Source organism: Lynx rufus, unplaced genomic scaffold, assembly GCF_022079265.1.
Source record: "Lynx rufus isolate CCGP_SWC_20201006 ecotype Redwood Valley unplaced genomic scaffold, mLynRuf1.p SCAF_13, whole genome shotgun sequence".
In the NCBI taxonomy this organism is placed as follows: domain Eukaryota; kingdom Metazoa; phylum Chordata; class Mammalia; order Carnivora; family Felidae; genus Lynx; species Lynx rufus.
This window is the reverse complement of record NW_025814827.1, coordinates 9,190,742-9,211,547: the sequence shown is the minus strand read 5'-3', so window position 1 is coordinate 9,211,547 and position 20,806 is coordinate 9,190,742. Positions and strand designations below refer to the sequence as shown.

General features: G+C 41.6%; 1 protein-coding gene across 9 annotated transcripts in view; it reads left to right on the top strand.

Annotated features, from left to right (window-relative positions):
- Positions 1–20,806, top strand: part of MAP2K5 (mitogen-activated protein kinase kinase 5) — a 270,602-nt gene that overhangs the window by 15,812 nt on the left and 233,984 nt on the right. For all 9 annotated transcript variants that reach the window (XM_047074888.1, XM_047074887.1, XM_047074889.1 and 6 more), the window contains one exon: positions 6,690–6,757. In XM_047074888.1, the coding sequence (XP_046930844.1) occupies positions 6,690–6,757 (68 nt within the window). The remainder of the gene's footprint in view (positions 1–6,689; positions 6,758–20,806) is intronic.

The following is a 20,806-nucleotide window of genomic DNA, read 5'->3' as shown; positions in this document are numbered from 1 at the left end:
TGAAGAAGGAATCAGGAGGGCGGTGGCATGGAGCTGAAGTAAAACTCATGGCTGTGAGCGGTGCCTGGGTGGGTCAGTGGGTTAAGTGTCTGGCTCTTGATTTCAGCTCAGGTCATGGTCTCAGGGTTGTGAGATCGAGCTCCACACCCAGTGCAGAGCCTACATAAGATTGTTTCTCTCCGGGCGCCTGAAGGACTCAGTTGGTTAGGCATCTGACTTCAGCTCAGGTCGTGATCTTGTGGTTCGTGGGTTCGAGGCCCACATCAGATTCTGTGCTGATAGCTCAGAGCCTGGAGCCTGCTTCAGATTCTGTGTCTCCCTCCCTCTCTGCCCCTCTCCCACTTGCACTTTGTCTCTCTCTCTCCCAGAAATAAATAAACATAAAAAAAAAATTAAAAAAAAAAGATGGTCTCTCCCTTTCTCGGGCGTGTGTGTGTGTGTGTGTGTGTGTGTGTGTGTGTGTCTCAAAAAAAAAAAAAAAATCATGGCTGTAAAGATTTGGCCATAAAAGCCAGACTGCTAGTCCTGTCCAGATCTTAGATGCTACACCCGAGAAGGGCTCTAAACTTGACAACCTTTCTGATAATTTCTCGTCGATACGTGTTTCTAACTTCTACAGTTATGTTTGCATGTCTTTCCTCTTGCCTTGGAAAAATGCCTTTGCTGTAGTTCTAATTGACTCTCACCTGGCACCGAAGGAATGTGACAAATGACATCTTATATATTGCCTTAACTTTCTGTGCTCTTTGTAGAAGCTAGATTGTTTCTCTCAAAAGCCCGCTCGAGCCCCGTCCCTGCAGTGGGTGCTGTTTCGCTGACAGCTCCCTGGCGTCTGCTAGTTGACTGCTGTTTACCTTGATAGGCACTGTGCTTGCCATCCTGACCGCCCCTTACCTGCGGCTGCCTCTCCTCCATTGGGCCTTTATGTTCCTCCTCTTGGTTTCTCTTTCGGATTGCATGTTGCTTCAAATAAAATTGCTAACAACATATGGCCTGTTATGATTCTCTTTTCCCAAACTCTGCCATTTTGTGTATTTGTGACACACTGCAGATTTTGTGAAGATTGCTTCATAATATTTGTTTTCCATCTGCTGCACTCTATTTGGTATCTTGCTAGGATTTTTTCCTCCATTTTAAGTGACATTAACAAAATCCAGCCAGTACATAGACTTTCTGGTTCTACTTTTGCTTCCCTAATGTGCTGGAAAATCATATTACTATGCTCCAGGCAAGTAGAGAAGTCTGGAATTCTCATTGTGAACCAGTGTATCAGATCTATCGCATGCAACGCCCCCCCCCTCCCCCCTTGGTCATATCTAGTAATGCTTTTTGGTCAGATGGTAAAGAACCTCTGTGGATAAGACAAAAAGTTCAGATTATTTTTTCTACTTCTCATCACTTAGTACTACTACTTCCTCGTGTTCTTCAACAACGTTATTTATAACCTTGAAACTCTTTGTGCCACGTTAGTAAATTGTTATGATTGACACTTCTGTTTAGTGTTCTTTCTATAGCTAATCCAGTTTGATAGGCAAATAGCCAGAGTGTCTGCTGGAATGGCTGTGTGTGTCCAACTTTTAACAGGGAAGCGTTTTAAGTTACTGTTATACCACATTGCTTGGTATGCCTTTCTACTTTCTTACCCTCCAATGACTTCTAATACCTGTCAATTTACTGTCTTTTATTTAAATTTTTTTTCCAGCTTTATTGAGATATGATTGATGTATAGCATCGTGTAAGTTTAAGGTGTACACCCTGCTATTTGATGCAGTTATATGTTACAAACTGATTACCAGCACCGTAGCAATAGCTAACACCTCTAGCCTGTCCTATAATGACCGTTTCTTTTTTGTGGTGAGAACATTTAAGATTTACTCTCAGCAACATGCAAGTGTATGATACGGGGTCATTAGCTGTAATCCCCATGCTCTACATTAGATCCCCAGACCTTGTTATACTCATAACTGTAAGTTTATACTCTGGCAGAAGCTCCCCATTTGCCCCCAGCCCCAGCCCTTGGTAATCGGTAATCACACACTCTGTTTTTTTAGGTTTGGCTTTTCAAATTTTCACATATAAGTGATATATAGTATTTGTCTTTTTCTGACTTAGCATAATGCCCTCCTTGGGATTCATCCAAGTTGTTGCAAATGGCTTTTTCGTGGGTGAATAATATTCCAACGTATATATACATCATATCTTTATCTGTTCGTCTGTTGGTGGACATTTAAGTAGTTTCCATATCTTCACTATTGTGAATGATGCTGCAGTGGACATGGAGGTTCATATATCTCTTTGAGAGAGTGATTTAGTTTCCTTTGGATAGATGTCCAGAAGTAGAATTGCTAGATCACATGGTAGTTCTGTTTTTAACTTTTTGAGGAAACTCCATACTGTTGTCTGTGGTGGCTGCACCAGTTTATATTCCCACCGACAGAGCACAAGGGTTCCCTTTTTCTTTTTTCTTTAAAAAAATTTTTTTTTATGTTTATTTATTTTTGAGAGTAAGAGTGACAGCATGAGTGGGGAAGAGGCAGAGAGAGAGTGAGACACAGAATCCGAAGCAGGCTCCAGGCTCTGAGCTGTCAGCACAGAGCCTGACGCGGGGCTCAAACCCACAAACCACGAGATCATGACCTGAGCTGAAGTCGGCCACTCAACCAACTGAGCCATCCAGGCACTCCAAAGGTTCCCTTTTTCTCCACATCCTTGTTGTCTCTTGTCTTTTTTTTTTTTTTTTTTTTTTTTTTTAAGTAGGCTCCACACCCAGCATGGAGCCCGACGTGGGGCTTGAACTCACTACCCTGAGATCAAAACCTCAGGTGATGGTCTTGCAGTTTGTGGGTTTGAGCCCACATCGGACTCTGCTGTCAGTGTGGAGCCTGTTTGGGATTCCTTCTCTCTCTCTCTCTCTCTCTCTCTCTCTCCCCCTCCCCACCCCCCTCCCCACCCCCCCCAAAAAAAAAGACCTGCGCTGAGATCAAGAGTTGGACACTTAACCGACTGAGCCACTCGGGTGCTCCTTGTTGTCTCTTGTCTTTTTTGATGCAGCCATTGTGACGGATGTGAGGTGATAGCACATTGTGGTTCTGATGTGTACTTCCCTGATGATGAGTGATAGAACATCTTTTCATGTGTCTGTTGGGCATTTATGTGTCTTTGGAATGTATTGTCTTTACAGAGAAGTGTATTCTCCTTTTAACCGTCAGGGCAAATGGTATGACTGCCATCATGGGGGTAGGTAGCTTGGGTTTTGCCTTTTGGCCAGAATCCTCACTCTTCTCATAGGTGTGAGGACTTTCCAACTCAGTCTCCTCTCTGACAGGAACGGGGTCTCCATGAAAACTGATCACAAATAGTACAGAGTCTGTCAGTCCCCCGAAGAGCAGTTTACAAAGAAAACCGATACTTCGTAAAACAGAGGTTCTTATTAATCCATAAGAACCATTAATTACTATGTCATCTAAGTCTCATTTTATCCCCAGGCTTATCACTTCTCGGCCTTTTGGCTGAGATCAAGTGAAGTCTCATTTTATCCCCAGGCTTTATTAGAATGCTTCTTTCAACTAGAAAGACATCTTTGTTGTGGGACACAACTAGTTGTGGACATCTCCAACACTTAGCACTAGGCTGGCTCTTCTGGCCTTTTGGCCTCTGCTTTCTGTCCACTTAAAGCCAGGTGTCCTTACAGTATTTCATGGAACTGCTAGCCAAGAAATTATTCCGGTAGCTGACTTCCCTCACAGATTTGTGAAATAATCCCTTAGAGATTTCATGGAATTCCAAAATCTTCTGTTTTAAGTAGCCTCAAGGGTTCAAGTTCTGGCTTTGAGAACATAGAGAACTCTTTTATTGTTGGGTTGTTCCTGATTGAGAGAGACTGTGATTTAAATGATTTTTCTGGAATCTGTGCCCTTGCTTCACAAATTATAAAAAGGGCTTTCACCTGTTTTATTAAACGCCAAACACTTCCTCATCCTGTGTGAACAATACCTTATAGAGGTCTGTGTATATTGAAATTTGAATGTAAACAGTTCCTTTGTAACCACGTCTCTGTAGCTAGCTGTGGTGTAGACGTGAGAGTTACAAAAAGTGACTTTGTTCAGGCTGGAAATTTTTACCAAGTTCAGGACTTTATCAAGAACAAATCATTGTAGCCCACATCTAAACAGAGAATTTGACTTGGTTTTAAAACAGAAATGTAAAGTGTTTTCATGTGTGGTAGTATATAACATTATGTCCCTTTATACTGTATCTGTTTTTCCCCCCTTTGTTTCCTGTATTTGTAAGAAGAATCTTTTATATGTAGACACTCCTGTTTCCAAAACTAGAATGGCATTTCTTTCCCAGTTTGGCTTTTAGTGTCTGCAAAAGGAAGGAAGGAAGGAAGGAAAGGAGGGAGGGAAAGAGGCAGAGTGGAAGGAGGGGGAAAAGAAAGGAGGAGTTAGGTTCCTCTATGGTCCCTTGCACCTGTAACATTGTTAGGCCTGTGCCTTCTTTGTTACTGAAAGTGACCGCCGTGTGTCTTTTATACTAAAACAGGCAGCCTTTAACAAAGTACAGTAGTGACTCTGGACAGCTCCTATTTATGTAGATATTTAAACAGTGTGACTTGATGATACTGGTTTACATTGAATTGGGGAACTCTTTGGGAACGAACTACAATCCGGGGATCCAGGAACAAACGCTTTGGAGAGAAACCCCAGTGAGAGCAGTTGGCTTGGTCACCGAGCAGGGCTGGCTGAACTGCTGGTTTCTATCGCGCTGTCAGATAGATTGCTATTGGCTGCTGAGGAGAAAAAGGAAGTAGCATTTTGCTCTGAAACAGGCTAATTAGGAGAGAATTCAGGCTCCCTCCTAGGGTTTCCATGACCTGGCCGCTGAGCAGGGGAGTATCTTCAGAACTGCAGCTGGATGGGAGGGAGGGCCTACTGAGGTGTGGTGGGCGAAGTTCCACATGCTGGACTGAACCGCCCTGTATTTTCAGTAAGAGTCCCCAGAGCATGTCACGTAAGCTTATTCTCTTCGTGACCTGAGATTTGTCAGTTTCTGCAGGCCTGGGATCAGGTTCTCTGCATCTGATCAAATCAGCTATTAGATACTCAAGAGTGACCAAAAAAAAAAAAAAAAAAAAAATTAACAACACTGATTGTTTAACAAGCACATCGGAGCTGAAGCATCCAAATTGAGAGAGAGCTTGCCCTTCTCAGTTGTCCCCAGGGAGGCTGTGCACATCTCCCAGCAATGTCACTATTGCTCAAGATGTTTTTGGCATTTTTCTTTCAAGCATACATTTAGAATCGATCGCATAGGCTGCTCTATTGACAGATCTTTATCTTCAGAAGGATGAAGTGGCTAACTAAATATTCTAAAATATGCAAAAGTTGTTCTGAGTCCTGCCTGGCAGATAGTGTAGGCAAGTGATCAGGTAGGCAGTTCCAGTTTGGGTTAAAAATGAGATCTGATGTTTCCACGTGGTCTAACTTTGGGTTCTTAAAGCAGTTTTTGAAGAGGTATTTCAAAACTATTTTGAACAGGAGAAGCATCATTGAAATGTTTCTGGGTATGGCTGCTTTGATGATACGTTTATTCAAATGTATACATTCTGATTATGTATTTTGTAAGGTCTAAGTATCCTCTAGTTTTAAGACTATCAAATTTTTTCAAAATAGCATGAATGGCCACTTGAAGCTTACTTGCTGTGGTCAGGGTACCCAGTAGAAATGAAACTGTTCAGAAAGAGCAAGTGAGCCACCAGATAGAATGGGATGTGGGGATAACTGCGTGAGAGTTGCCTTGCAAGGTATAACCTTCTGCTGAACTTCCCACTCGAAGTTCTTCTGTGAAAAGGGAATAGCAATAATCAAGTCATACTGTCCACATCGTGGGATGGAGGTATGGCATGGGAGGCACAAATCATGGTGCATTGTGTGTAGTAGTGTTCAGTACCTGTGAGCCATTTGCATCGTGCTGCTGTGACAGTGATTGCTTGCCTGGGAGAGAGGAGGACTGGACAAGTAAGGGATAGGGTGATGTGTGGGAAAAGAAAAGTACTGAGAGTAGAAAAGACCTATAGCCTCCCTTCAGTTTTTAAAGTTCTCCACACCAAACCTGTTTCGTCATACTCCAGTGACACTTTACCCTGGATACATGTCATGATTGACAAGCAGAATTTTTCTGATTTTCAGCTGTCCCTGAAAGTTTTAGAGTTTTAGTTCTTTATCGGGGCCCTGTTCATATTCTGTATACACACACACACACACACACACACACACACACACACACACAAACCCCAACTGAAAAACAAACCAATAACCTCAACGTCCTCAAAAATACAGTGTTGAAGCTTTGGCTGTCACGTTGTGAAAAGCAGTTGTATTATGTTCCCGGCCAACATGGTTTTTGTACATTTAAAAACTGCAGGTCTTGGGGTGCTTGGGTGGCTCAGTCGGTTGGGCGTCCGACTTCAGCTCAGGTCATGATCTCGCGGTCCGTGAGTTCGAGCCCCGCGTCGGGCTCTGGGCTGATGGCTCAGAGCCTGGAGCCTGTTTCCGATTCTGTGTCTCCCTCTCTCTCTGCCCCTCCCCCGTTCATGCTCTGTCTCTCTCTGTCCCAAAAATAAATAAACGTTAAAAAAAAAAATTTAAAAACTGCAGGTCTTATCTTACCCTATGTTTCCTCTTCAACAGATGAGGACGAGGATGGTGATCGAATTACAGTGAGAAGTGATGAAGAAATGGAGGCAATGCTGTCATATGTAAGTATACTACAAATGAGGACTGTTTTTTAAAACATTAATGTAGTTGAGGATGCTGCTTCTTGGCATGGGGAAGATCTGAAAGTAAATCACAGTTACCATAACATTTTTATGTATGATATACAGGGTTTTCAAGGATTTCCTTACGTGAAAGTTAAGGATGTTCTTTTCAAAAGACACTTACTGATCATATCATGAACATTAAGAATAATGCATCTTAATGACTTTTGCATTAGGTATGGTGCAGACTAAATGGACTATCAATTTCCTGTATTTTTTATGCAGTACTTAAAGTAACGGCTCATTAAAAATGAACCCCTGGGCTCTAAAAAATTTTTCAAAATCTACTTTCAACTGGAGATCTCTTTCACCCTTCCAAACAGACTATGGTTATAATGTAGCTGCAGGCTTGGTATGGATACACGGTTTAAAAATGTATTCTCAGTTATTTTATGCGCTAAAATAACTCTTCCTCCCTCCCTCTTTCTTCCACCCCAGAATGAATAGGGTTACTTACTGACTCAAAGTGATTTGAATATATACTGAATGACTTTTATGTTTCAAATTTCAGTGAACATTTGCATTAGTGTTTGTCTCAGGACTGAAGTAGATAAACAAGAGAAAAGGGTATATTTCTAAAACTTTAATACTCAGCTTGACAAACCCTGCTATGATGAAGGGGCATTGCTTTTCTGAGCCCTGATTTATGCTGTCTTCTTATTTTGTTTTATTTCCTCTTACTCATTTTTTTCTATTTTATCTGAATTTGTAATCTGTTTACAAAACCTTCTCTAGTGGCCTGGTGGAAAGAGCACCGGACCCAAAGTCAGGAGACCACTGCTCTTCTCTGGCTTGCTGGCCTTAGGCAAATCACTTAACCTTTCTGTGCTATAGTTGCCTCATCTGTCAATTGTGGATAATAATACTTGTCCTTTCTACTGCACAGGGTCATTGTAATGATCAAATGGGATAATAGATGTGAAAGCCCTTTGGAAAGTTAAAAGTTCTATACAAATGCAAAGTAGTATTCTGGTGGAAATGATGGAGTCAGGGCCCTTGCTGGTCAGTGAGACTCTAATCTTAGCCAGCAGTGAGGCTGTAGGTTTTTGATGGACCTCAACTTCAACCAGGATATTGTTTCATTGTGATGAAAACTGTAAAATATCTGTATGGGTTTCCGCCAATAGTTTTAATTTAGGGTAGGAGGAAAGAGAACAAGAAGGATGGCATGATTAACAGAGCGTTGCATTCAGACCAGCACAGAGTAGGAAAAGTCAATTTCCCATTGACTTCCCATTAACTTATTTGAGAGTCTTTGTGCACTGAGAATTTAGAGCAGGGCTCATCAGTACCTTGAAGGGCAGAGTAGGGTTGTCTGCTGAAATGTCTAGCAGTGGTATTGATAGATTGGCTAACTCTCCTGAGAATGTGACATGCTTATATTTAGAAAACACACACGTACAGATGGGTTCTAGTTTTTTCACATACATCCATTGCAGAGAGTACATTACTGACATCAGTGTACTTTTATTATGTCTCTGACATAACCACACGCAAAGGTGTGCTTTCAAAAGCATTCTTTTGGGAAGATCTGACAAATTGTGCTTTGTGAGAAATGTTACTGCATGTGACCACAGTGATGATAATCATTTCTGTTTCTAAGTGCCTACTATATATATACTAGATGCCTAACGTATTTTATTTTCTTTGGTTTTAATAATGACTCTGTGAGGTAGATACTATAATCCCTACGTTTTAGCTGAGGAAGCCATGGTTAAGAAGTATGCCCAAGGTCTTAGAGCTAGCGTGAATGTGAATGTGGAATTTAAGTCCAGCCTCTCCTTATGCGAAAGCTCATGCTATGGAAGGTGTTTCATGCTGTTTCTGTCCCATCCACCTCCTTGCACATTAGTGTGGGAATCTTTCTGTCATCCTCGTTACTAAATTCTGAATGATTTGTGTGTAGGGCGTACCTTAGTTGAGCTATCTGTAGTATATATTCCTTTTGATTTATGCTTATTTTTTCAAATGCAGTATTTATTTTTGTGTTGTAGGAAAATATTAGAGTTATGTAACTGTCCTTAAACTTAAAAGTTTCTGAGATTTCTTTAGAGCCACTTTTTAGTCTGAAAGAAATCATCCAGCTCATTGACCTCCAAATCTGTGGATTTCGTGAATGAATCAATTTTTATTTTCGCATTGGAGGGCAGACACTGGCATTGTAACCTTTTATTTTGCCAAATAAACACATTAACAAAATAAACTAATAAAAATTGCCTACTGTTAACCATCATTTTACTAACAAATAGAGTCATTTAAAGGTTAGAAATGGTGGGCAATGAATCATCTCAAAAGTAAAGATGACCATTAAAGTGAGTCAGTTTAGGGGCACCTGGCTGGCTCAGTTGGGGGAGTGTGCTTGTGGGTTCAAGCCCTACGTTGGGTGTAGAGATTACTTAAAAATAAAATAAGATACAATAAAATACAATAAGATAAAATAAAATAAAATTAAAATAAAATGAAATATAAAGTGAGTAAATTTAGTTTTAGGTAAAACGCATTACATTTTTTTTTCTTCTTATTTTTTTAAATTGAGGTATAGTCAGCACACAATGTTATATTAGTTTCAGGTGTACAACATAGTGAATTGATATTCTTCTTTATTATTTTTCTTAATTTTTTAATGCTTATTTATATTTCAGGGATAGAACATGAGCAGGGAAGGGTTAGAGAGAGGAGGAGCCACAGAATCTGAAGCAGGCTCCAGGCTCTGAGCTCTCAGCACAGAGCCCGACGCGGGGCTCAAACTTTCTAGCCATGAGATCCTGACCTGAGACGCTTAACTGACTGAGCCACCCAGGTGCCTCAGTATTCTTTTTTTAAATACATGCTTATTCAGTTTTGAGAGAGACAGAGAGTGGGGAGGGGCAAAGGACGAGGGGGACAGAGGACCCAAAGTGGGATCCGCACTGACAGCAGCACGTCCCTTGCGGGCCTCGAACCCACGAACTGTGTGATCATGACCTGAGCTGAAGTCGGATGCTCAACTGACTGAGCCACTTAGGTGCCCCAATAGTCTTTACTTCTAGTGGATGGCGAAGACGTTTTTATGAACTGGCAGTGGCCCGTGCATTGTGGTCTGGCTGATCAGGTCCAGGTTTTCTCATTAATTCACTTAAATTTATAGCTGGCAATCTGAAGTCCTCAAAGAATTTTAACTTACGTTCTTGTCTTCTGATTCTAGGTGTTTGAGCAAAATCTTTTTAAATGAAAATGAAAATATCCCCGAGAGAGATAATAAGCTTTAAGTCATTTAAAGCCTAAATGGATTTCCTTTTCCTCTTATCTATTGAGATAGCCCTACCATCCTGTACGCTTTATGTGTTCTGTTTATGTAGAGTTGGGCCCTGAATAAACATTTCAAAAGTAGAGAGTAGGGGAGCCTCTTCCTCAAAAAGCACACAAAACATTGGTTGGCTGCCATTTTGATCTGTCTTGGTTCTTATGATTGAAATTCCTTTGGGTTCCAGTTTGTCCTAAGGAGAACCATTTGGGCCTAATGTCACAATAGATTTTGGTTGAGGGGCGCCTGGATGGCTCAGTCGGTTGGGCGTTGGGCTTCGGCTCAGGTCATGATCTCACAGTGTAGGTTTAAGCCTCGCATCCGGCTCTGCGTAGAGAGTGGAGCCTGCTTCGTGTTCTGTGTCTCCCTCTCCCTCTCTGCCCCTCCCCCGCTCATGCTCTGGCTCTCTCTCTCTCTCTCTCTCTCTCTCTCTCTCTCTCTCTCTCTCTCAAAGCTATATAAACATTTAAAAAATTAAAAAAAAAAAGATTTTGGTTGATAGTCCTCAGTCTCTGATCTGTGAGGAAAAACTTGCATGGTCTCTACTCTTTCGGTTCATTTTGACCCTGAAAAAATTTTGAATCCAGGATCTGGGTGGTGGCATAGAGGAGATACTGAGAGATGAGCACATATTTACTGTAAAGCGCAGCTTAGTTTTTCTTGTCAAATTTAATAAATTTTTAGTCCCCTTAGTATTTCTTTAAAATCCATAGAGGGAAAACAAAAGTAGAGACACGTTTACCAGAAATCCCTTAATCATTCTTTTTCACTGATTACAAAGGGTAAATGAATAAACAGCTTGGATCTCTGAATAGAATTAAAAAGAAAATTTGCAATGTCTGGGTTGGAACTTGCAAAATTACTTTCTTCTCCCTTGAATGCAGGCATTTTCTGGCTTTGGGCCAACAGAAGCATAAGTTTTTATCAGTAATTTAAATAGATTTTCGTATTAGACCTGAAAATGTTGCCTTTTTAATTGAAAACTTATCAATTATTTAAATTGCTAGCAGCCTTAGGCTGTTAATTTTATGTGTGCCATAATAATGGCATACAGTGGTTTTTGATACATGTGACACAGGGTATCGCATCTTGGTAAGGATTTGTCATGACAATAAGTTGTCGTGTGCTGTTAAATAATAACCAACATATTAAACCCAAGTCTGTTGTCACACATTAGTACCGTTTTATGTAAGTTATTTAGAAGTTGTATTCTTTTCTTCATTAGATATATTTTTAAGAGATAATGAGAAGAAAACAAAGCTATAATAAATTGTCTTTTAAGAAAATGTAAAGTAATTTGGTCTCCAAGGAGATATTTAATGTATTGAGAGAATCCAGCAGCCAAGTGTTATTACAGCACCATTGTGATCGCTCTCTGCGTTTTGTTATGAGTTTGTGTTAATCAACAATCTGTTTTTATAGCGTAGTTTCTTGTAAGTTATGTTGTTAGAATATTCCACTTCTGGGATCATGGCTTTTCCTCTGACACTATTGTATCTTTTTAATTCCTCCATAAAGTATTTTTTTAATTAGAATCTGAAATGCTTTATTAGGAAAAAAAGTACACCCAACCTACATATTCTGAAAACTAAATACCTGATCATTGCCAATTATTTAAAGGACCTTGTTAAATATTCCCTTACTATGGTTTACTGTTGTTGTTGTTGTTGTTGATGTTCTTGTTTCCCCCTCTCATTTTCTGGGAAGATTAAAGACGGAATGTTGCTTCTCTCCTTCCGTCTTTTTGTATTCGTTGTCTGGCAGAGCTGGCTTCATTTCCTTTCAGCATCAAACAACAGTGCTGGGCCTTGTGTATTGATTCATGTGAAGCTTTATCTATCACTGAGACCTGGTTATAGGAGGGGGTTATTTTAAAGTTAACCTCTGCTTTTGGGTGACCTTTCATTAAGAAACCCAGCAGTACATCTTGCGTTTGTAAATGGATTCATACTTGTTTCTGCTAAATCCTGGGTCTGGCACAGGATTTATTACACCCGGTTCTCTCGATACCGAGAGGCTTGTATGAGTGGAGCACAGTATTAACAAGAGTAATTTTCTTCATTTTGCCCATTCTGTCTCTTTATACCATTTTTCCACGTTGCCAGAAGAGTATGGGACAAGTTTAACTGTAATGCCTCCCATTATGCAGAGACCTTGTGTTTTAGTGGAGTGTAAGTATTCCCTTTGGTATACTTGACCATAGTGTACCTTTTTAGATGTTGGGTACCATGAGGGAAAATACTCCTTGACCTCTGTAGCACCTTGTAAATTGGGATATGATTAGCTTTATCCAAGTATATATAATTTGGAGATTGCCTCTAAAATCATGCAGTTACCCAAGTAGAGTTGGAAGGAAGGGAGCCTTAGAAGTCTTGTCCAACTGCTTCATTTTGTAGATAAGGAAAATGAGGCCCACAGAGGTCAGATTCAGTTGGAGGTCAAGTTGCCAGTGAATGGGAAGACTCTCAGTGTCTTTACTCCTGGTGGTTTGAAATGATGTTTTTGTTTTGGCGTCTATTGAGGTCCTGCTGAGGAAGCTTTGCAAATACTTCTTTTTTCCTGATATCAAAAAAGAATGCTGTTTACTGGAATGTTAGTGTGCCTGAGTTTGAATAGGAATGTAGAAAATACTTTGTGGGCTTTTGAAATTTTAAAGATTTCGTTCTTATCTATAGGCTGAGTTTTACCACAAAATTTGTTGCCCACTTAGGAGTTGAACATTTAACAGCATCAGGGCCTTTGCTGTTGGGAAGTTTTCTTCAAAGACCAAGAGGTTGGAAGCTCATTTTCCACCTGGTGCATTTCAATATGCTCCATGTTAAGTACGCTCTGCTTTGAACTTTGTACCAGCAAAATCAGCTCAGTCTTCAGTGAGTGGCTGGCTCCCTACAAGTGTGGCTCACCCACACAACGGTCGTGCAGCGTGTTCTCCTGGGAGGGTGGGGAAGTGGTACAAACAGTGAGCGAGCTGAACCAAAGGAAATAAATACATAGTTTTGGAAATTACTCTTTTTTTCTTAACTTAAAAAATGACATTCTCTAAGCTGTATAATATCTTGTTTTCTCATCCTAGTCAAAGAATAAAACTTTTGTTCAGAGGCAGATTATTTTAACTCCCTTCTCTGTGTTGCTTGGGACATGTGGATGCCTGTGAAATAGTGACAAACATGCGGTAGCTGCTTATTTAGCTCCGTTAGCCCCTGTTGTGAAATATCTTGGGGCATCTTCGCTTGTGAGGAACAGAAGCATACTGGAGTTTTCATCAGAACAAGGGGCTTATGTGGCTCTGGAAGCAAAGGAAATCTCCAGCCAGCACAAGCAGGCCTCAGCGGGGTGCCACCAGGGCACTCTGGGGTGCTTTGGACCACCAGTGTTTTGTCATTAGCATGGCTTTAGTTCATCTCCGTGGAGGGCTCAGCGTAGGCTGTGGGCTGTCTGGTTCCTCTGGGGTCCCGTGTCCAGGCAGTTGGCGCGAGGCAGTAGAGCCGTGCGATACCTCAGTTAGCCCCTTGGGGGGGCTCTGGCTTGGAGCTTGTCTTCAAAGGAGATGTGGGCTGCAGGGGAATGATGTACCTCTAGCAGTCGGACTGCCTTGGGGCATACCCAGTTGACTAGGCCCTTGTTGGCAGCTCTTAAGGAACCTCTGTTCTCTTAGGGCCATTCTTACGGAAACAAGAGGGATATTTTCTACATATATCTGAAACATCAATGTAAATATGCTACAACACAGTAGGGTTAGAGTGATTCAATAAATTATCAATCTAGGCAATGTGTCCAAAAAGGTATAAATTTAAGTAATAGAAAATTTCAAAACAAGTTGCTTCTTTCTTTTTTTTTTTTTTTAATTTTTTTTTAACGTTTTTATTTTATTTTTGAGACAGAGAGAGACAGAGCATGAACGGGGGAGGGTCAGAGAGAGAGGGAGACACAGAATCCGAAACAGGCTCCAGGCTCTGAGCTGTCAGCCCAGAGCCCGACGCGGGGCTCGAACTCACAGACCGTGAGATCATGACCTGAGCCGAAGTCGGACGCTTAACCGACCAAGCCACCCAGGCGCCCCACAAGTTGCTTCTTTCTATGTTTCTCTGTTACTGTTACTTATTATATGTTCTTTACTCATTCCCACCTGCCTTTTTATTTATTCTTTTTTTTTTTTATTTTGAAAGAGGGAGAGCGAGCACACACACGAGTGCACAGTGGGGGAAGTGTAGAAGGAGAGGGAGGACCCCCCGATGCGGGGCTCAATCTCATGACTGTGAGATCATGACCTGAGCTGAAATCAAGAGTCGGGTGCTTAACAGACTTAAACAGTCAGGCGCCCCTATTGATTCATTTTTTAATGGAAGTTGAGGGGCACCTGGGTGGCTCAGTAGGTTAAGTGTCCAACTCTTAGTTTTGGCTCAGGTCATGATCTCATGGTTCGTGAGGTTGGGTCCCATGCCAGGCTCTGTGCTGACAGTGTGGAGCCTGGTTGGGATTCTCTCTCTCCCCTCTCTCTGCCCCTCCTCACCTCGTGTGCTGTCTGTCTGTCTCTCTCTCTCTCTTTTAAAATAAATGAACTTTAAAAAAGTAATAGAAGTTGAGCAGTAGGCTGGATCTTTATCAAGCATTCTTGGAAATGGATGGCTAAATAAAGTGTGAGAGAATGTCACATTTGGCCTGCTCCCTGCATGGCCTGATGATCTTGTTTTAAATTTTTTTTTTTTATGTTTATTCATTTTCGAAAGACAGAGAGACAGAGCACAAGCAGGAGTGGGACAGAGAGAAAGGGGGACACAGAATCTGAAGCAGGCTCCAGGCTCTGAGCTGTCAGCACAGAGCCCAACACGGGGCTTGAACTCACAAACCGTGAGATCATGACCTGAGCTGAAGTCGGATGCTCAACCGACTGAGCCACCCAGGCGCCCCTGATGATCCTGTTTTAAGTCGCAGATTCCCTTATCTGTGGGGGATAAGATCCAGGATCCCCTCCCCCCCACCCCATGCAGGCCTGTGACTGTGGATAGTACCAAGCCCTATATATATCATGTCTTTTCTATACATACATATCTGTGGTAAAGTTTCATTTAAAATTAGGCACAGCAGGTGATTCACAACAATAACTAATAATAAAATAGAACAGTTACAACAATATACTACAGTGAAAGTCATGTGAATGTGGTCTCTCTCTCTCAAAATACCTGATTGTACTATACTCACACTTCTTGTGATGCCAAGAGTTGATAAAATGCCTACATGATGGGATGAAGTGAGGTGAATGACGTAGGCGTTGTGACCTAGTGTTAGCTTACTATTGACCTTCTGACAGTATGTCAGAAAGAGGATCATTTGTTTCCGGACTGCCTTTGACCACAGGTAACTGAAACCATGGAAAGTGAAACCACAGATGAGGGGGGACTACGGTATTTAAACTTCTTCTTTAGAAGTGCAGCAGAATTGCTGCAGCCTAGAAATCAGATGAAAGGTAAGTGTAGACACTGCCCCATGCTAACCATTTGGATGACTCTGAAAGCTCCATCCAGGAGGTTCCTACAAGTTTTGGACCCATTGCTGAATACAAATTTAAACTCCTTCTGCCAACACACATTACCTTAAACTTAGCCAAGTTGAAGTTCATCTGCCATCGTCTATCCAAACCTCTGTTAAGACCATCTGGGGCTCCCTAATGTCCTTTACGGTTTTACTATTCAAAACAAACAGTGTTATCATTAAGTGTGGCCAACTTACTGTCTTTTTCACTTCCAAATCATTAATAAATGCATCCATCCAATAACATTAGCCTATAAATAGGCCCTGGAGTTGTTCCCTGTTGACCTTTTCACTGTAAGACTTTTCATTGTGATTTTCTTTCTCATCATCTAATCTGTCCGCGACCATGTGGGGACCCTTGGTCTAGAGTCCAAGGAAGAGCGTGTGTACGTTGTAGTACCTCAAGGCAGGGGCAGTGAGCTATTGAGAAGTGGGGGGATCTGAAGCCAGATCCGTAAATGCAGTTATTAATTTGGTATTCAACATAGATTAGTTTTATATGTTATTTTTTTTTTTTTTTTTTTTTTTTTTTAAATTTTTTTTTTCAACGTTTATTTATTTTTGGGACAGAGAGAGACAGAGCATGAACGGGGGAGGGGCAGAGAGAGAGGGAGACACAGAATCGGAAACAGGCTCCAGGCTCTGAGCCATCAGCCTGATGCGGGGCTCGAACTCCCGGACCGCGAGATCGTGACCTGGCTGAAGTCGGACGCTCAACCGACTGCGCCACCCAGGCGCCCCAAGTTTTATATGTTATTTTTGACTGCTGGAGCAATTGTGTGCTTCCTAAGAGGTCAGCGTCCATAGAAGGAAAGCCTCTCAATGTAAAGTATAAGAAATAACCGAAAGAAAGTGTAACTGAGGACGCACTAAGTAGTGTTCTAATTGAATTTGTATCCATTTAACAGAGTTCAGGTTGTTGGGCTCTTCACTGGGAAAACTAATAAATTAACTATGGACTGCAAATAGTTGGTTAGTTTATTGATTATTGCTGTAATTACTGACTGAGCTACCTATAATGGGGTATGCTTGCAGTATTGACTGAACAGGAATGTGAAAATTTTATCATTAGTAGGAAAAAACCAGCATACTTATTCCTCATAGGTTGAAACACTGTACTGTTAGAAGGTATGTTAAGGAGAGGTTTAGGAAACTGTTCTGTCACGTGTATAGAAGAATAATGTATAAACCTGATTTGATGCGATTTGATATCTAAGACTTGCCACTGAGTAAGTTAGGAGGTATGAGCAATGAAACTAGCTGCCACGTCTCTATCAGCTTCTGTCTGCCTCCTTCCCGTAAACATTTGTGGAGCACTCTTATGTGTAAGGCACAGTGCTGGGCACTGTACAGCGTCACTTCTTAGGTTTTTAGGGACACAGGCCTATTTGAAAATGTGAGGGAAGTTGTTTATTCTCTTCCCAGAAAATTGACACAATGCAATGTTTCACATATAATTTCAGGAATTTGAAGGCTCTCCTAAGGCCCATATAGACTCCAGTTTAATACCTCTGCAAGATACAAGAGGTATTACAAGACACTAAAATACACAAGACAGGGCCCCTGCCCATGATTAACTTCCAGAAGAAAAATAGACATGATTCTTTATAATACCCTCTTAATTATTTTATTATTTATAGTACTGTAGTAATGGAGGGAAAGGGAGGGGCAGTGACTCAGCCTTGATAAGCAGTTAGTTAAATCTACCTCTGTACTTGGTCTAACAGTGATCTTGTTTAGGGGTTTCTATGTTACCCTATTGTTATGAACGCTTCTCTTCTATGTACTGTTGCCTGGAAGTGGGAGATTCATAGCCCTGTGCCCTATTTCAAGATTCTTTTCAAGTACTTTATAGAAGGTTTCCCATATACTGCTTCCTTTGATTTGATCTTCTTAATTCCTTTACGAGGTGAGCAAGGCAGGTATTGTCCTATTTTTATAGCTGAGGCTACTGACGCACATAGTGGGTGCCTTTCTTAAGGTCACACAACCAGTAAACGTAGAGCTAGGACCTGAGATCACTCACTGATTTGCTCACTTATTTGTACAGCCAGTTTTTAAAAAAAAAAATTTTTTTTAACGTTTATTTATTTTTGAGACAGAGAGAGACAGAGCATGAATGGGGGAGGATCAGAGAGAGAGGGAGACACAGAATCCGAAACAGGCTCCAGGCTCTGAGCGGTTGGCACAGAGCCTGATGCGGGGCTTGAACTCACGCGCTGCGAGATCATGACCTGAGCCAAAGTTGGCTGCTCAACCGACTGAGCCACCCAGGCGCCCCTGTACAGCCAGTTTTATACTATAAATACTTATGGGATAGCAGCTATGTGGCCAAGTGCTATGCTAGGTGGTGCAGGTACAGTGAACATATAGTTCATTCCTTCAAGGAGCCCATGGTCCATTCAGGGAGATTAACAAAAAAGCCAACAGTGTTCAATGTGGGAGGATATGAAAACTCATAATTGCCAGGGAGAGTGATAAGTGTTCTAATATGCTTAAGTGTTAGGTGCTCTGTGAGCACAAGAAGGAGCACCTGGTGTAGCTTTGGGGACAGAGGAGGCTTCCTGAAGAAGGTGGTGTCTGGATGGAGTAAGCTGGGACAAAGGGACAAGGAAGAGAGAACAGTGTGTCAAAGGCTCAGGTGTAAGGGCAGCTGGTGCATTCAGGAGGAGCTACCTGGGATTCAGTGTAGAACAGACAGGGAGGCAGGAAGGGTATGACATGAGATTGGGAAAGAAGGTGGCCTAGACTGGAGGGCCCAACCTTGGGGAATTGAGAAGCTAGGAAGATGTAGAGTTAATAAAACTGGAGTTGATTAAGTATGGGGAAGAAGGAAAGAGAGGTGGTCTGGTTTACCTGCAGCTATCTGGCTTGGGAAACTAGGTCATTGTGATGTCATTGACCGAGACAGGGAGCCCAGGTGGTGGAAGATGGGTCTAGGGCACGAGGGAGGGTGTGAAAGGTAGAGACCTGTTGAATTTGAGAGGCCTCTGGATAACCAGTTTGGTATGTTCCGAATCTTAGGAGAGAGATTTGGGCTGGAAATAAAGATTTGTGATTCATCAGCTCCTAATTAGTCTCAATGACTCCTCTGGTAATTGAAACCTTTGAAGTGGCTGAAGTTAACTCAAGGAGAGTATAAAATAAGAAGAGAAGGTTGATGAAAAACCGTGGGGAGCTCCAGCATTTAAAGGAGGGGAGGAGAAAGAACCACTTACAGGAGACTGAGTTGAGTGGGCAGAGAGGGAGGAGGAAAACCAGAGGGGGTGCTGAGGAGGGAGGGAGAGGTCACCCGTCAGCGCGGTGCCACGTGTCCCCTGTGTGTGAAAAGATCGGTGACATGGCTGAACCCAAACAGGGTGTAACTAAAGAAGCCACTCTCCCCACCAGCTCAGCAGTCTGCCCAATAGCCCAATTTCTTTAAATGTTTTGAGGTATGAGAAATAAGAGGTAACTTACCTTTGGACTCTTAAATAGTAAACGTACATTTTATGTTCTGAGTACACGAAAGAAGTATTTTTGTTGCTGTTGTTCACTGATAAACCTTTTGTTTCATCTATGAACGATACTCCCAGAATAGGATAGGGTTGTGAGAAATTAAATGAATAAACAGAAATAGCTAGTATTGAGCCTAGTACACAGTAGGTGGTCTATAAGTGGTTGTGTATGTGTGCGTATCTCCCTATGTCTCTGTCTCTCTTTTAATAGAGAACTTGTGCCTTGTAAAATGAAACGGTGCTGTTTGGGAACTCAAGTTTTTTATATGGCAGATTTCCATGAAGACAAAAAATGTTGTAATTATTGACTGAATTGTGCTGTTGGAATTAGAATTAGGTTCATAACAAATAGCAACACTGTTTGATAAACTTGCAAACAAAACAAGCCAAGAATTGTACTTGCTATCCCCTCGTTGAATCTGGCCCTCTGTTTCAAATTAATTAGATTTTTGGATAACTGTGCTAAACTTTGTCACATCCTTATTAAAATTGTTTAAGGATTTTGAGGAGCATCTCAGAGGGACGCAAACTAATCTGAGTCTGGTACTGGAGATTCCATTAGCAATCACAAAACTGATTAATCTTTTACTCCGTTAGCTTATTGATTATTGCTGCAATTACTGCATGTAACAGATTCTGCTAGGAACACCAGCAGAAAACACGTTTTATGACTGCTGCTGAGGTACTCAGTCTGAGCACGATATTTTGTACTTTTTACACATAACTGTTTTTGTATTTTTAACTGGGAACACTTCTATTCAGAAAGTGCTGTTGTTTCAATGGTAAGAGGTTCACTTTTTAATTTCTCAAACACCAAGAATACATTACAGTTGGCAAAGTGCCTTCAGAAATTTCTCTTGCTGCTGTTTCATTTGGAACTTCACGGCCATCCTGTATGATGGACCAGCTATCTTTACTCTCATTTGGAGGAAACAAGGGTTAGGTAGCAGAATCAGGATTAGACCCTATTTCAGTCAGTAAATATTTATTGAACACCTGCTGTATGCAGCTCTGTGTTAGGGATAATAAGAGCCAGGATAGGATTATAAAGATTACGTTTAGGAAGTTATTTGGATAGCTTCAGATTATGCCCCCATTAATGTTAAAATGGTCACTGTTACTTTGCTGTCCAAGCCATGTTAAGTATCTTGGCATAGGGGCACTTGGGTGGCTCAGTTGGTTAAGCTTCTGACTTCAGTTCAGGTCATGATCTCACAGCTTGTGAGTTGGAGCCCCCGCATCGGGCTCTGTGCTGACAGCTCAGAGCCAGTAGCCTGCTTCGGATTCTGTGTCTCCCTCTCTCTCTCTGCCCCTCCTCCGCTTGCACTGTCTCTCTCTCAAAAATAAATAAAGATTTAAAAAAATTTTTTAAGTATCTTGGCATGTAAGATTTTGCTTTTTATTTGTTTGGGTTTTTTTCTTCAGTTTGGTTTGGACTGTTAGAAGTCATTGCTTATTTTATCACTATTGAGAACAAAATTGGAAAGGCTCTCTTTAAAAGGAGAGTATCTAAAAACACTGAGAGATTGCCTGGATTTGGAAACCCCTTGCTCCCTAGCTTCAGTGCTAGCCCGTCTGCCCCTCAAGTGAGTCTCCTGGCACTCCTCTGGCTGTGTAGCACCTTCGTAATCCGAGGGGCGGCGACTATTTCCTTGCCCAGCTTATGTGCTGGGGAATGGC